Here is a 15,751-nt window from a genome sequence, read left to right as displayed (position 1 = left end):
GTAACAAAATTTCAGAAGAGACCAAAGAAAAGTTTTTAGGTAGGAAATTGTAAGATTGTTTTGAGATAAAATAAGAGGACTTGATCTCTTTCAGGAAAAAAAAAATGGTGATAAAGAGAATACACTACTTTTCAAGATAAAAGGGAAACATTCAAGGACCTACATAAATATCTGGACTCTGAAACGCGAATTTTATACTTAGGTATGTAAGTCGATGTACCATATACCACTATATCAAATAAGAAAATATTTAGAATTGGCAATTCAATTTGCCTTTCAGAAAGATATTAGTGTCATATCTTATTATCATTTTAATTCCAGTATGCTACAAAATAGAAAGTAGGAAGAATACAACTATTCCTTATCTACATATTTAAATGAACTATAATAATACTTGAAATTCTAAAGATTTTTTGAAAATAAGGAAAACTCAAAAGTTCCAAAACAGTACACTTACTTCATAGATGGTAAATTTAAATGCTAACACTTATATCAAGAATTAAAGCAAATTAAATACTAAAAAGATGAAAGGCTGATGACCAGCCTCTGAACTTAATCACAATCACAAATTTAATATTATGAGTCAACAATAGAATGTTTTTCCTCTATGAATTAAAGACTCAGCAATTGTTATATTCTATACCTGGAAATCAGTCAAGCATTTTTAAAAACAATTATGAGCTTTAGAAGTTCAAAAAAAGGAAAATTTATCACTGAAGTCATATTAATCTAGAAAGAATTAACAGCTCACTGCAAAAAAAAAAAATCAAAAGAATGTTTTATTCATGGAATGCAATAGGTTAGCTTAAGGAAAATGTAGACTTTTGAAATATGGTTAGAGGTACTAAACAAATTCAAGTAGACCTCAAGGAACATTATATATAAAGTATTTTTTCTTATAGAAAATAAAATAACAATAACATCACAATAGTACAATTATAGATCACAATAGTAGAATTATAATCTATACAGCTTCTGGTTCACAGTGTTTGCTTAGGTATTAAGAATGAACTCTCAATGCATTATTTCCCTTTAGCTAATAATATAAACTGGTTTTGATACTTTATATTAAAGATACTATATTAAAAAAGAGAAAATATATTAATAAAGAAGTAGAAAAATATGATGCTAGGAAAAGATGAGATCCCACTTCATCACAAAATAATATTTACCTTTATAAAAATAAAAAATAAATGTATACACTATCATTCATGTACACATTACATTTATTTAAACTAAAAATTAAGAACATTTATTTCAATCTAATTCTATCTGGTTTAGAGGTATTTAATTTTTTTAAAAAAATAGATATTTTATTTAAAAAACAGAAAAATTTTCCTTTGGCAATTCTGATTGAACTGAGATTTGTTGGCTTTCTTTGAAATGTTTAACATAAACTTCTTTTCCTTTAAAAATGGTTTTAGAATTTCTTAAACATATTTTAATCTTATGAATTTCTAACAACTTTCAGAAACTTATGGAGTTCTAACAATTTGAAAATGTGTAATATAAATTAAAGTATTGAGGAAGTAGAAAAATTCAGACATTAAGCAATTTTGTTTTGTAAGTTTTCATCTATGAAAATAATTTACTATAAATGTTGGGCTGAGGTATATATGAAATGAATACTTATATAGCAGAATTATAAAATGATAGCAAAATATAATCTTTTTCTCATAAAAATAAATATATTTAAGAACCCCCAAATTAAATCAAGTATCTGTATTCACTATGCAGTCTTTTCAACCCAGTAAATTCATTCTAAATGTGTGCAATTTTAACATTATAGTTCTTTGTTTAATAATGCTTCTAAGGGAAAATCTTATATATACTTGTACATATATTTGTACAAACAAACGTACCCAAACACTATAGAACCATCTTTTCTTCCCTTTCTGAATATTGAAATGTCTACAGTTGAAGAAAACAGGAAGATGAACAACAACAATGACAAATGAATGTGAAATTTGCTTTTTAGGTTTGTGATCATTGAAGATTAGGAAAGAAACAACCAGGACTCTGGCTTATCCACCACTATTTATCCATATAAGGCAACCAAGAATAGGAGTGGGTGTTCACATTAGCAGACCAAGTGCTGCTGCAGCATTTTTAGTGTGCTTAACTTCCCCACTCCCACCTTTTAACAGCCAAGTGACTGCCTCCTTTAAAAAAAATACTGCTGAGTGGGTACATAAACCAGTCCTATTTGCCAACTGTAAAGGGTTCCCGCAAAGCTTGTGGGTATGTGTAAATTAATTCCATCATCTTTTTTTCTACAACTAAGAAGAGACAGGGGAAAACAGACTCTCTTATATTTACTGTAGCCTGGCAATAGTAATATACGTGTGACATATTTTTACCCTTGAAACGCAAAAGTACTTTAGAAATTGGCCAGTACTTTATAGAAGTTGACTGATGACTGATGGAAGGTTATAATATACTCTACCTCATGCAGGCTGTAAGGAAACCTCTAGCTGAAAAATATATGGGAAATTCCTCTGTAACAAGAAAAGTTCTTGAGGCAAAGCTATAAATCCAACATGTGGATTCTAAAGTTTCACGGAATTTTTATGATAGAAATGGTACAGGATTTCAAATAAAGAAGAAAATCAATATTGATTTACTTAAATATTTCCAATTAAGTATGTTTGTGTATTTTATATAGACATATATAAAATCTCACATATATACATATACATAGTTTTATATTGTTCACTACTTTGCTTTATTGTCACATTCAATTTCACTCTTTTATATTTCTCTCTCTCTTTCTCTATGATTCTATGCTAGTAATACTTTTTAAATCACTAGAGCCACTCAAGTTTAATAATTTATTAAGTATAGTTTCAATTTAACTCTCTTAAGTAATCATCATAAAGTCTACGAAAATTTAAGAAACAAATGGTATAAAAGGAGCATGACTGACTAAGAATATCACTATGCTGTGTGGTGAGAGTTAGATTCTAGTCACGGTTCTGTTTTTCACTTTCAGGACCTTGAAGAAGTCATTAAATCTTTTTATCCCAGTTTTCCTAATTGGAAAACAGAAGGATTGAACCAAGTGATATCTAAAATTCCTTCAGCCATCATTCTTTAAAATATTTAAGACATCCCTGAAAAACTTACAGAAGGTAGATTATACAGAAAAATGTTTAGAGTTCAGATTATCTGACTGGCTGGCTGGTTCCAGGGAAATAACTATTATAAACGCTCATCTTGGAGGCTGTCCAATTTTTTATCATTGAAATGGCTGGAGTAATTTTAACTTAGTAACATCTGTAAGGAAAAAATAAAGGCTTCCCAATCAAATTAACCAGGTAAAGAATATTTCTAGGAAAAGGACTTATGCAAGAACAAACTGCTTTGAACAACATCAAATATTTTCAAAATAATGTACATGGGACAGTTATAATTTATTTGCTTTAAAGGAAGTCTCTCTGTGGAAAAGTTTATGAAAACAAATTCAATTTCTTTAGTAGACACAGGTCATTCAGATTTTCTATTTCTTCATGTGTCAGTTTTGGTATGCTATCTGTTTTCAAAAAAAATGGACTACTTCCTCTTAAATGCAACTGACATGAAGTTATTTACGGATTATTTTATTATCATTTTAATGTCTATAAGATATATAATGATGCCCTCTCTTTCATTCCTGATATTGGCAATTTGTGTTTTATCTCTTCTTTTTTAAAACTGGTCTTAAAAAGAGCACATAAATTTTATTAATCTTTCCAAAGATTAATGTGCTTTGTTAATTTGATTTATTGCTTCCCTAATTTCTATTTCATTGCTTTCTGTTCTTATCTTTATAATGCCTGTTACATGTGCTGTTAAAAATAATGTATATTCTACATTATTGGATGTAGCTTTCTATAACTGTCATTTATGGCAAGTTAATTAATAGTTCGTTCAAATCTGCTATATGTAGAATTTTCCTTTGATTCTTTTGTATAGCTTTTATTTGTGCACTGGGGATCTCCTGTTACTATGAACACCTTTTTAAGTTTTGAACATTTATAGTAACCGCTTTAAAGCCCTTCTCTGCTAATTCCAACATCCAAAAAAAAGAAAAAAACTTTTTTTCTTTCTATGTAAACAGATGAAGAAATTGAAAACTATGCAAGCTGTTCCTTTAGGATGCACTTTCTTGAAGTCTTTTCTACACATGCACAATTCAGGAGTCAGCCCATAATTTTAGGAGAGTTTGTACACAGAATTGGGACTCCTCTCTCTGTGGTTTTCTCCTTTTATGAAATTTCCTAATCAACTTTTAGTCATTTTGGCAGCTCTGTCTTCTGACATTTCACACCATTAACAGTGGCGTTTTCTGCCGAAGGTCTCACTATCTTACATTGCATGACATTGGAAAAGCTAGATAAATGGGGATCTTATTCATTGCTGTTCCTTTCTTTCGAGTCAAATAGTTTCCCTCCAGTTTCTGTCCACATGCCATCACTCTGCAGTGCCTTCAAATATTCTTTTTTATAGTTTATAATCATTTATGATTAATAAATGAATGTATTCCCAGTGAATAAGAAAACACAAGTATGAAACCTGCCCTTTTCAGAAACTTCATTGTTAACTTTCCCCAACTGCTTCTTTTAATCGCACACTCTAATCTGTCTCACAAAATCGATGTTTTCAAAACAGTTTATCAACAAAGTATATAAAGTAGCAAAGTATATAAAGTAGCAAAGTATATAAAGTAGCAAAGCTATCTAAGAATTTTTAATAGAGTCATTGAAAATGCAAATGCATGCTTAATCATAGTGAATTGTGGTACATAGTTTCTAATAAACAAAAAAATAGCAGAAACATACGCAGTGTCATTTACTGTCATTTACGGCATTTACTGTCATTTACGGCAAATTAAATGTTTCCACTGCTTTCTCCTAGATACTGAAAAGTAAAACTTCAGCTGGGTCTACTAACTGATTACCAAAACACTCAAAAAAAAGTATTTTTATCCTTTCCTCAGTCAAATTAAAAGGCCACATTGAAAAATATGTATTAAAAACCTGAGCTTTCAACAACCTATACTTCTTTAAACCTAGGTATTAAAGTCAGCAATTACACTGATAACATCAAAAATGAGGGCATTAATTTACATTTTTCTATTATATAAAAGATATACCTGGGTTGTGATTGTGGTTCTGGCCTGATAGGTTTTTGCTCCTTTTTAATAAAGGCTTTAAAGGTTTTCTATAAAAAGGAAAAGAAGAGTTGACATAAGTAGAAAAACAATGTCATCAGCTATAAAATTTTAATTCCATTGATGTTCTGTTATATTATCAAAGGGAGAATCATTATAATATATATTATAAATCTACACATTAATATACATTTGTTAGTATACTCAGAGGGGTATGACTGTTGGACCTCCTTCAGAACCTTTTAGCACCCAAGAATACAGTTTCTACTAGTTATTTTAATGAGCAAATATCCTTACAACTCTATTATAGATGAGACTTTAATTTATTTATTTGTCCTCTGTCTTACAAAAGAGATTTAAGATGGCTTTTAATAAATACAGTACATATGCAAAAGGGAAATAAAATCCAGTGAAGGGGAAAATATGGGCAGAAAAATAATGCCAAATATGTTCTGATAATTTGTGATATTTGAAATCTGGCTGTCAAAAACCTAACTATTGAGGTGTCATGGACTTAATTGTGCTTCCATATGTCAAAGCCCTAGCCCCACAATGTGACTGTATTTGAAGATAAGGTCTTTAATGAAGTAACTATGGTTGAATGAGGTCAAAAGGGCAGGGCCTAATTCAACAAGACTGATGACCTTATAAGACGAGGAAAAGATACCCAAGAAAAGGCCATGTGAGGACACAATAAGAAGATGGACATCTTCAAGCCAAGGAGAGAAATATCAGGATAAACCAACCTCACGGGCACCTTAATCTTGGGCTTCCAGCCCCTAGAACAGTAAGAAAATAAATTTATGTTGTTGAAGTCACCCAGTCTCTGGTATTTTCTTATGGTACCCTTAACACACTAATACACACAGTAACAAATAAAACAGTAGTTCTAACATTCATAATGTCTATAATAAAACAAACATATTCAGTGAAAAATTGTTTCCATCGGTTTTTCAAATAAACCTGGTATAATGTACCAGCTTCAGCAGCATCACTTCCAACAATTTATGGATTTTTCTTATATAATCCTTCAATATTAGTCAAAGATAAAAAGAATAACTGGGGAAGATAATTCTATAAGACCCCAGAAAAACTGGGTGATTGGTTGTCTGGTCATTCAGTATGGTCCAAATGTAAAATTGATAGCTACAGCCACTGATGGCTTGCATATCTACTTTATAATCTTCCAGGACAATTTTTGTATAAAATAGCTTTTAAAAAATGGGAAGAGGAATTTGAAGTAAACTTGATAAATGAATAAAATAATTAGGGAATTTTGAGCTGTTAGTGTTGTCTCCCTCAGACTCTCTCAGAAGTCAGTAACAGAAATTTATTGGTCAGTGATATATGGTGTATTCATGATACCACAAGAAAAGTGCTTATTTTAGTTTTGCATTTTAAGTTTCAAAGATGTCATTGACAACTAAAGTCAAAAATGTCTCCTCTATAAACTCTCAGGAGATATAAAGAGCCAATGTAAAGATGAAATGTGGAAGAAAGTTGTGTTTATCTTGCAAAAATATTCAGCATTAAGACATACACTGATTTCTAAAACAATTTAAACAAATCGCAAATCTCTTATACTGAGTTAAGCTTCATTCTGACTTATGCTGCCATCTCAGATGCAATCTTACTTGTAAGTATTAATTTCATTTCGTGGCATTCACTTCTTAAGCACTAAGATTGACCTTTCTTCTGGAACACAATAACCCAGAAAATTGTTGTGCATCATCTCTCAATATTTGTTACATTAGAATTCCTTGATCATGTTTCCTTTTTCAAATTAAACAATCATCCTCAAGAATAATACTGTACGTTTTAAAATACATGTACAACATGTAAATGATAATAAAGCAGGAAGCAGGACCTCCTATATTTTAAATGTCTCATTCAAGATGTTCCGTGACACATTTTCATGGCTATAAAAATACTAATGGCCAAAAATTATTGTTGATCTTGATATTTCATACTTTTACACAAAACAATACACTTGGCTTGGGATACACTGTCCTTCTGTGCTACTACTGTTTACACTTGCCAACTTCATCTTTTTTTCAACTCCTTCCTTCTTGGCCAGACTAACTCAATTGACACATTCTCCATAATGAGGGGTGGCAAATGTGAAGGCTGCTAAGTAAAACAATCTCAGACAAACATTCCTGAGGATTTCCTTTCTTTAGATGTCCTCTGTGATTCTATTTTCTCTCTTCCAATTTCACTGTCTTTGCAACCTCCATTGATGTTTTCTACCTAACATAATTAGCAATTGATTCTTTTTTTTGTTTGTTTGTTTTTTTTTTTTTTTTGCTTTCCTTTTTGCAAAGTAAATATTGCCTTTGTTATAACGGGTCTGGTGTTTTTCTAAGTCTTAGTCTTCTACATACTTATATATTGACATCTCAAGTCCATTCTGCCTTGATATTTCACCTCTATTTTCTCTCAAATTCTTTCTCTCCTCATTACACAGCCACTATCTGCTTCATTCAACTTCTTTTTTTATTATTATACTGTAAGTTCTGGGATACAAGTACAGAACATACAGATTTGTTACATAGGTACACACATGCCATGGTGGTCTGCTGCACCCATCAACCCGTCATATATATTAGGTATCTCTCCTAATGCTATCCCTCCCCTAGCCCCCACCCCCTAACAGGCCCTGGTGTGTGATGCTGCCCTCCCTGTCTCCATGTGTTCTCATTGTTCAACTCCCACTTATGAGTGAGAAGATGCCGTGTTTGGTTTTCTGTTCCTGTGTTAGTTTGCTGAGAATGATGGTTTGCAGCTTCATCCATGTCCCTGCAAAGGACATGAACTCACCCTTTTTTGTGGCTGCATAGTATTCCATGGTGTATATGTGCCACATTTTCTTTATCCAGTCTATCACTGATAGCCATTTGGGTTGGTTCCAAGTCTTTGCTATTGTGAATAGTGCTGCAATAAACATACGTGTGCATGTGTCTTTATAGCAGAATGATTTATAATCCTTCTTTAAACACCTGGTCTTCCCATGCCAATGCATTTGGAGTGACACATCCTAAACATTTGGCTGAAGATGTAAGTCATTTATTAAACTCCCCTGGTAAATTTTTCAAATTTTTGTAACAACCTAAATAGATGTATTGAAAACTACTTTTCATACTCCTTTTCCCCACATATTTTCTCAAATCCCACAGTTTAACTGGTACCAAGTTTCTGATAATTTACACAATACTTTTACACCTGAGGCTTCTTTCTTAAAAAGCACCCGTCTAATCCATCAATTCCCTTCCTCTTTTCAAATCTCGTTTGGATTTTTTTTTTTTCTTTTGACAATTCCCTCATGGTCTAACGGTTAAATTCTTTCATTGATAAACCATAAATCTTTAGCCTTCAATTTTTGCATCTTAATTGTAGACATATTTCATTTAACTCCTATTGGCATAAAATTATAAAATATCTCATTTATAATTGGCCTATTATACCCAAACACTTACTCCCAAATGTGGTTAAAGGGTATTTTTTAAGTAGGAAGGGGTTTTCATGGTTTTAAACAGCCTGGTGACCCTACCAGAAACATTAATAAACACATCACTCAAGGTAAAATGAAAGATTTGTTTAAATAGGTACTGTGAAGAGAAAATTATTAATTGCAAACACATATAAAATTACAAATTATATATTAAAACATGTGAAGTAAACTGAAGAGTTTTTTTCTGCCAGACTGGGCTATTAACACTAGCATTTGCTCTGAAGAAGTCAGTCACGTCCCTAGCACCTTCTGTGAAATAGCAGTGAGCTGTATTCTTTATGCCACTACTGCAATAGTTTAAACAGAAAAACTGTCAATCACTTGCACACATGCAGAATCAGAAGGCACTCAACACATCTTTCTGAGATTTTTCACAAGCCAATCTCTTTATATTCTTGAATTTGAGAGCTTCCAAGAATGCACATAAACCACAGTATGGTTTAAAAGCCATATAACCACCCATGGTAGTTACGATAGACATGTGAAAACCATAGGTTCCCAGAATCTTCTCATGGAGCCAGACCAGCCTCCACTTTGGAAGGTGGTCTTAAGTGTAGTATTCCCTTTCCATTTCTTTACAGATGTGAAGGTATCCCAAAGATAATGCTGGTCACTCTGTAGTAGCCATGGCTTCAAAAAGCCATTCAACTTTCAGATTAGGAAACACTGGAGAAGACGACATAGAAAAATATAGGTTGCCATCTACCAGTCACTACAGAAAATTTCTTTAACCTTAACAAAAAATTAAAACTACAGAAATTTACTCATTTATGTAGGTGTTTAAGGTAAGTGTAGGAGGCAATACACAGTCTGAAGAGAAGGAGGGAAATGGACAGGCAACTTTGCATCCCAACATAAGCCCCTGTAAAGGTTGGAATCCATTTGAAAAAAAGACACAAAGGGATTGCTGTTTCTAGGAATATGTTCATAGTAACAAATCTCAACATAATCCAACAATAAATTCCAAAAACATAAAAATGAAAGATGTTGTTTAATGCATGGCTGAGCTGATGGGAAAGTAATGGAATTCCATTCTGGTCAAACACTGAAATGTTGAAATTACTATTTTATAAGTTCAGAAGCTTGTCTTTACCTTGGGGATGGTATAGCAATTCCTGACAGCTTAGAGCCTAGGTTTTAATGACCTGCATGCCCTGCAGTCATTGGAGGCAAACATTGGAACCCAGAGTACCAAGGAAATTCAAATCTAAGAAAAATATTCATAAAACCCAGGTCTTGGAAGGGCAGTAGACTTAAGGCATAAACCAAGATTTTAAAGTTGCCCTGTAGAAAGACAGAGACTGTGAGACCACGTGCACACTATGACCTTGGCTCTAGGTGAAGAGGTAAAATTCCTAGAAGTTCTCTAGGAATTTCTAATGACAATATACCATTTATCTAGATTTAGAGGTTCAATTCACATTACTGTAATGCGCTACAACTCTGGGCCTCCACCAAAAAGGTTCGAAAATTTAGAATAAAAGTGATCTCACCTTAGTAGTGCCCTAAAGCACCAGGTAAAAGCAATTTTATCAATCATTTTTAGATTGCAGTTTAACCCAGGCTTCTAAGAATTCTCACAATAAAATACCAAGAACAATTAGCTCAAAATCAGGAAATTCAGTAAATATGAGAAAGCAGTAATCAAGGAATCAGAACCTACATATTCAGAACAGAACCTCAAATACTAAATATACTGTAATTATCATGTACAGACTATAAAATTTCATAAGAATGAAATTCCATTTCTACATGTTTAGAGAAATATATTGAAGAAACAAAAATAATTATCAAAATTGATTGAGCAGACTTGGAAAGTAACAATCAACATTATAAAAATAAAACACATAATATTTAAAATTGGAAATTCAGTGAATAACAAAAGAAAATTATAGACACAGATAAAAAGAGAACTGATCATCTAGAGTATAAACTACAAAGGATTAAAAAAATCTAGTTTGCAGCAGTGAGACAAAGAGATGGCAAATATTAAAAGAGGAAAAAGAGTAAGGACAAGGACAAGTGAATGACTCACATATGTCTGATTAGAGATTTATAAAGTTTTTTCTTGTTGTTTTGTTTTTTGCTTTTTGTTTTTGTTTTGTATTTTTTTTTTTTATTTATTTATTATAATTTTTTTGAAACGGAGTTTTGCTCTGTTGCCCAGGCTGGAGTGGAGTGATCTCAGCTCACTACAACCTCTGCCTCCAGGTTCAATTCTCCTGCCTCAGCCTCCTGAGCAGATGGGATTACAGGCCCATGCCACCATGGCCAGCTAATTTTTGTATTTTTAGTAGAGATGGGTTTTTGCCATGTTAGCTAGACTGGTCTCTAACTCGTGACCTCAAATGATCTGCCTGCCTTAGCCTCCCAAAGTGCTGGGATTACAGGTGTGAGCCACTGCGCCTGACCTAGAGATTCATACAATTTTTAATTAGAGTTTTATACAGAAATTATAGAAGACAAACAGCATTTGAAAATATAACGGCAGAGATTTGTGTTTGGGGGTTTTGTTCTCAGAATTGCTGACACTGATTTTCATATATAAGAAGGCCAACAAAAATGGAGAATAGTTCAAAATAGACTACACTTACACACCTCATAACAAAACCACAGAATGACAAAAAAAAAAAAAAAGTTCTTAGAAATAGAGTACATAGACAGATTACCTACAAAAGAAAGACAACTTGACAAACATCTTTTTTTTTTCCCCAGCAACAATGGTAGCCGGAAGACAGAAGAATGATAACTTCAAAATGCTAAGAAAGTATGGTTGAGAGGAAGAAAAAATACATTATCAATTGAAGTTTTCTGCCAACTGACCCTTACTAATGGTACTTCTAAAGGATGTAGTTCAAGAAGGAAAATTATCCAAGAGGTCTGTGATGCTAGATGTAATGGCAAGTAAAACAATTGGTAAGCATATAGATAAACTTAAACAATGACACAATGAAACAAAATAATTGTGTCTAATTTTTGAGGTTTTAAAAAAGAAAGAACTAAATTCTAGAAGTTAAGTCAATCCACCATTGCTGTGTGGAATAAGAAAGTAGGAAGTTTAAAGTAAAATACATTAAAATCTACAGATTAACCATTTATAAAAAAATAAAAACAAAAATAAAATGCCAAGCTAGTAGAAAGGAAAGATAGCACAAGAGGCTAAAATGTGTCTTTTCAAAAAATAAGAGAAGTATTTTTATTTCTTCTTCTTGGGCAAATAACAAGTACAAAATGGAAAGAACAAATAAAGGGCAAAAAATGAAATGAAAGAAATGAATATAAATACATTTTTTAAAACACAACCATGAGATGTTCACAAAGAAGAAATAAGTAATGGCCCAGAAACATATAAAAATTCTCAACTTTATGTGTCATTAGGAAAATGTAAATTAAAATCACAAAGAAATATAATTTCATAACTGCCAAATTGACGAAGGTTAAAACTTTGACAATATTAATTGTTTCCAAGTATATGAAGCAATGGAGACTCTCATAAACTGTTTCTGAGAGTGGAAAGCTGTTTGTTATTGCCTGGAAAAGTTGAACCTATGCCCACTTGACAGCACAGCCATTCCATGGCTAGGGATTATAGGAGTCGGTGGAGTAAATAGAGGAGCTACTTACAGCTAGTGGCAATCAATTATTCAGGTAATCAATAATCAGTTATTGAGCTCCCACTGTGCAGGCCTTGCCCATCTGCTCCCAAGACTGAATAGCATATATATATACGTGTATACATATACATATATATACACACACACGTGTGTGTGTGTGTGTATGTATGTGTATATATGCCATCCCAGATGCAACAGAATGTAGGTTTATATTGATGTTAGGAGTGTTTGCCCTAGAGAAACTCTCACACCTATGTTTCAGGAGATACATAAAAGAATGCTTGTAGCAGATTTTTTCACAATAAGAAATAACTTTTTTAAAAGCCAAATATCTCTCAGCTATAGAAAGGATAAATAAATTAGAGTATATTTATTCAATGGGATGTTGTGCATTGATAGAAATGAATGAACCATGGGATTACATAACCACATCAATAAAGATGAATGGATCACAAAAACACATTGAGCAAAAAAGAGAGTGAAGAAATGATGATTCCATTTACACAAAGTTATAACCAAGCAAAAGTGAACAAAATACTAATTAGAAATGTGTGTACATGTGCTAAAATTGTATGAAAATGTAAGAGAATCATTAACATAAAATTAAGGAGATGTTTCCTCAGGATATGAAGAGAAGGAAAAAGACACACAATGTTCTAATCCTTAAGCTTTGTGGGACTTTTTGAGTATTATTCCTTCACACACATGCATGTATACATATATATGCTCTTTTAAATGACTGACATATAAAACAATAGAAAATGTTTAATAAAATTGTGGAAATATTCCTTGAGCTTTAATTGAGCATATCACCCTGTGATAAAAAGATTTGAAAACCCATAAGTTTGGCAGATATATTACAACTTCCTAGAAGGTTATATGGATTCAAATTTCTCCTGTGGTTTGTGTATGTTTTGGAAACTCTAAGATTGAAGAATGCCAAGCAACAAACAGTTGCTGCCAGGTGTTCATTACTTTATTCTGAAGTTTTAAAGTGTAAGAGTATGTAATACTTGTTACTAATTTTTTATTAACTGGAATTAAAACTTTATATCTAAAAGGTCAGATTGAAGAAATGAATTTCCATTTTATAATTTGGGGCATTTTAATATATTTGTGTTCATATTGATGTTGAAGTTGATGCTTAAAACTACACATGTTGATTATTTGGTTTTGAACATGATTCCCAGCTTTGGATTTTAAGGGAGGCTCCTGAGTAGTTAATTTATTACTAAACAATTCAGCTATAAATTGGACAGTATTTTTAAAAATTGAATTCGATCCTTTTTATTTGTGTATTTATTCAGGACTAATTTGAATGTAAATCCATTCTCAATGATGAGTTTTGCTATTATTATGAGATTTATATTCTATGTGGCAGGTCTGGAGCTGCACCACAGAACTAATAAATCGTTATATCTAACAATTAGAGCCTGCTTTGTGCTTTATGTGTATTATCTTTAATCTTCACAAAGACTCTGCAAAGCAGATGTTTTATTCCCACTTTTCCTGAGGAAACTGAAAAATTTAGTATCCTTACCTTGATTCCACAAGTAAGAGATGGATAGGATTCAAATTCCATATACTAGTTCAGAAAGTTAAATTGGGGTTATAGGCAGAAAGTTTTTAATCTATGAAATAGAATACAGTGAAAAAATACAATAATGGAGTTCGCATTAGATTTTTAATTACTTAGCAGTCAGCAATTTTGTCTTCTACATTGTTTATTTATTAAGAAAAGATCCAGTGATTTTCTAGTGAGTCTCTGGGAATTAATCTTAGTGGGACTTACAGCTGCCAATCAAATGCATTGGGGTCAAAGGCTGCCCTAGCCTCCCAACTACAACTCAACTATCACTCCTTGTTTGGAGGACGTTGATGGAGAATTATCTAAAACAGTAATTCTCAAACTTCAATGTGGTTATAAATCACCACGGATCTGATTCCTAGAGACTCAGGATAAGCTTACATAAATATATCAGCTTGTTGAAACTGTCCAGATTAATCCATTTGGGTGAAAGCAATATTATCCAAATATTTGGAAATTTTTTTCAGGAAAATTTTGACATCAACTGTGGTCCTATTTCATTATTTGAGAATATATTTCTAATATATTTGATTGGGTATTATCTCATTCCTCAACTTTCACAGAGAAATGAATTCCTACCCCACAACATGACTAAATTCATAGAATTTCTGCACTTCAGGTATTTATTAGAAAAAAAATTACCTAATACACATTGTCACTACTTATAAAAAGCTCACTTAATATGAATAATTTATGGAGAATCTTTTAAAACAGTGTTTCTCAAACTTTAAAGTACTTATAAATCACTACAGATCTTCTGATTCAATAGATCAGGCTGAGGCCTAAGATTCTACATTTCTAACAAATTCCTAGGTGATAACAATGCTACTGACCCATGGACAACACATAGAGTAGACAGGGCCAAAAATATATTCCTCCACTCCTCAAGATACCTTCAAATCTATCTCTAATTGAAACTAAGACAGCATGTAGGTAAACTTTAACAAACAATGACACAATTAAACAAAATAGTTGTGCTACTGTTTAGGCAGAAATGGCAAGAAGAAAAGGCTGTACATGTTCAGTACAGATGCAATTTAAAATATATATATATTTGATCTGCAGTTGGTTGAATCCATAGATGCAGAACCTATGGATAAGGATGGCCAACTGTTCTAGGATAATATTGTTTCCACACCACCTCCACAACAACCAACACCTCCAAGCCCTCCCACCCCTGAAAAAGTGCTTTCACCAAATTGCACTTCAGGCTTATAAATAAAATAAGGGTCAATATTTAGTATACTACTACATTTTATGAAAGTATATGTCTTAGTACATTACGGTCAACACTTCATATCTGCTGGTTCTGCATCTGCAGATTCAACCAACAGTGGATTAGAAATACGTTTTTTTATGGCCAGACGTGGTGGCTCACGCCTGTAATCTCAGCACTTTGGGAGGCTGAGACAGGTGGATCACGAGGTCAGGAGATCGAGACCATCCTGGCTAACACGGTGAAACTCCGTCTACTAAAAATACAAAAACAAAATTAGCCAGGCATGGTGGTGGGCGCCTGTAGTCCTAGCTACTTGGGAGGCTGAGGCGGGAGAATGGCGTGAACCTGGGAGGCAGAGCTTGCTGTGAGCAGAGATTGCGCCACTGCACTCCAGCCTGGGTGAGCAAAAAAAAAAAAAAAAAAGGAAAAAAAATATATATATATATGCTTTTTACAAAACAATAAGAAATTAGAATACATCAATCAAAATATACAAGGAAAAAAACAATAGAGTATAACAACTATTTACATGGTATTTACATCATACTATGTATTGTAAGTAAGCTAGAGATGATGTAAAGTATAGGGGAGGGTGTGTATAAGTTATACAAAAAATACTATGCCACTTTATATAAGGAATTTGAACATTACTGGAATTTGGTATCTG

The 15,751-nt window shown here is 32.5% G+C and overlaps 1 protein-coding gene across 1 annotated transcript in view; it reads right to left on the bottom strand.

Annotated features, from left to right (window-relative positions):
- The window catches only part of LOC105534535, a 197,502-nt gene that overhangs the window by 160,842 nt on the left and 20,909 nt on the right, over positions 1-15,751 (bottom strand). The window contains exon 3 of the mRNA XM_011973260.1: positions 5,135-5,202. Coding sequence (XP_011828650.1) covers positions 5,135-5,202 — 68 coding nt within the window. The remainder of the gene's footprint in view (positions 1-5,134; positions 5,203-15,751) is intronic.

This window comes from Mandrillus leucophaeus, unplaced genomic scaffold, assembly GCF_000951045.1.
Source record: "Mandrillus leucophaeus isolate KB7577 unplaced genomic scaffold, Mleu.le_1.0 Scaffold136, whole genome shotgun sequence".
Taxonomy (NCBI): Eukaryota; Metazoa; Chordata; class Mammalia; order Primates; family Cercopithecidae; genus Mandrillus; species Mandrillus leucophaeus.
The sequence above is the reverse complement of the archived record's forward strand: the minus strand, read 5'-3'. Positions and strand labels throughout refer to the sequence as shown.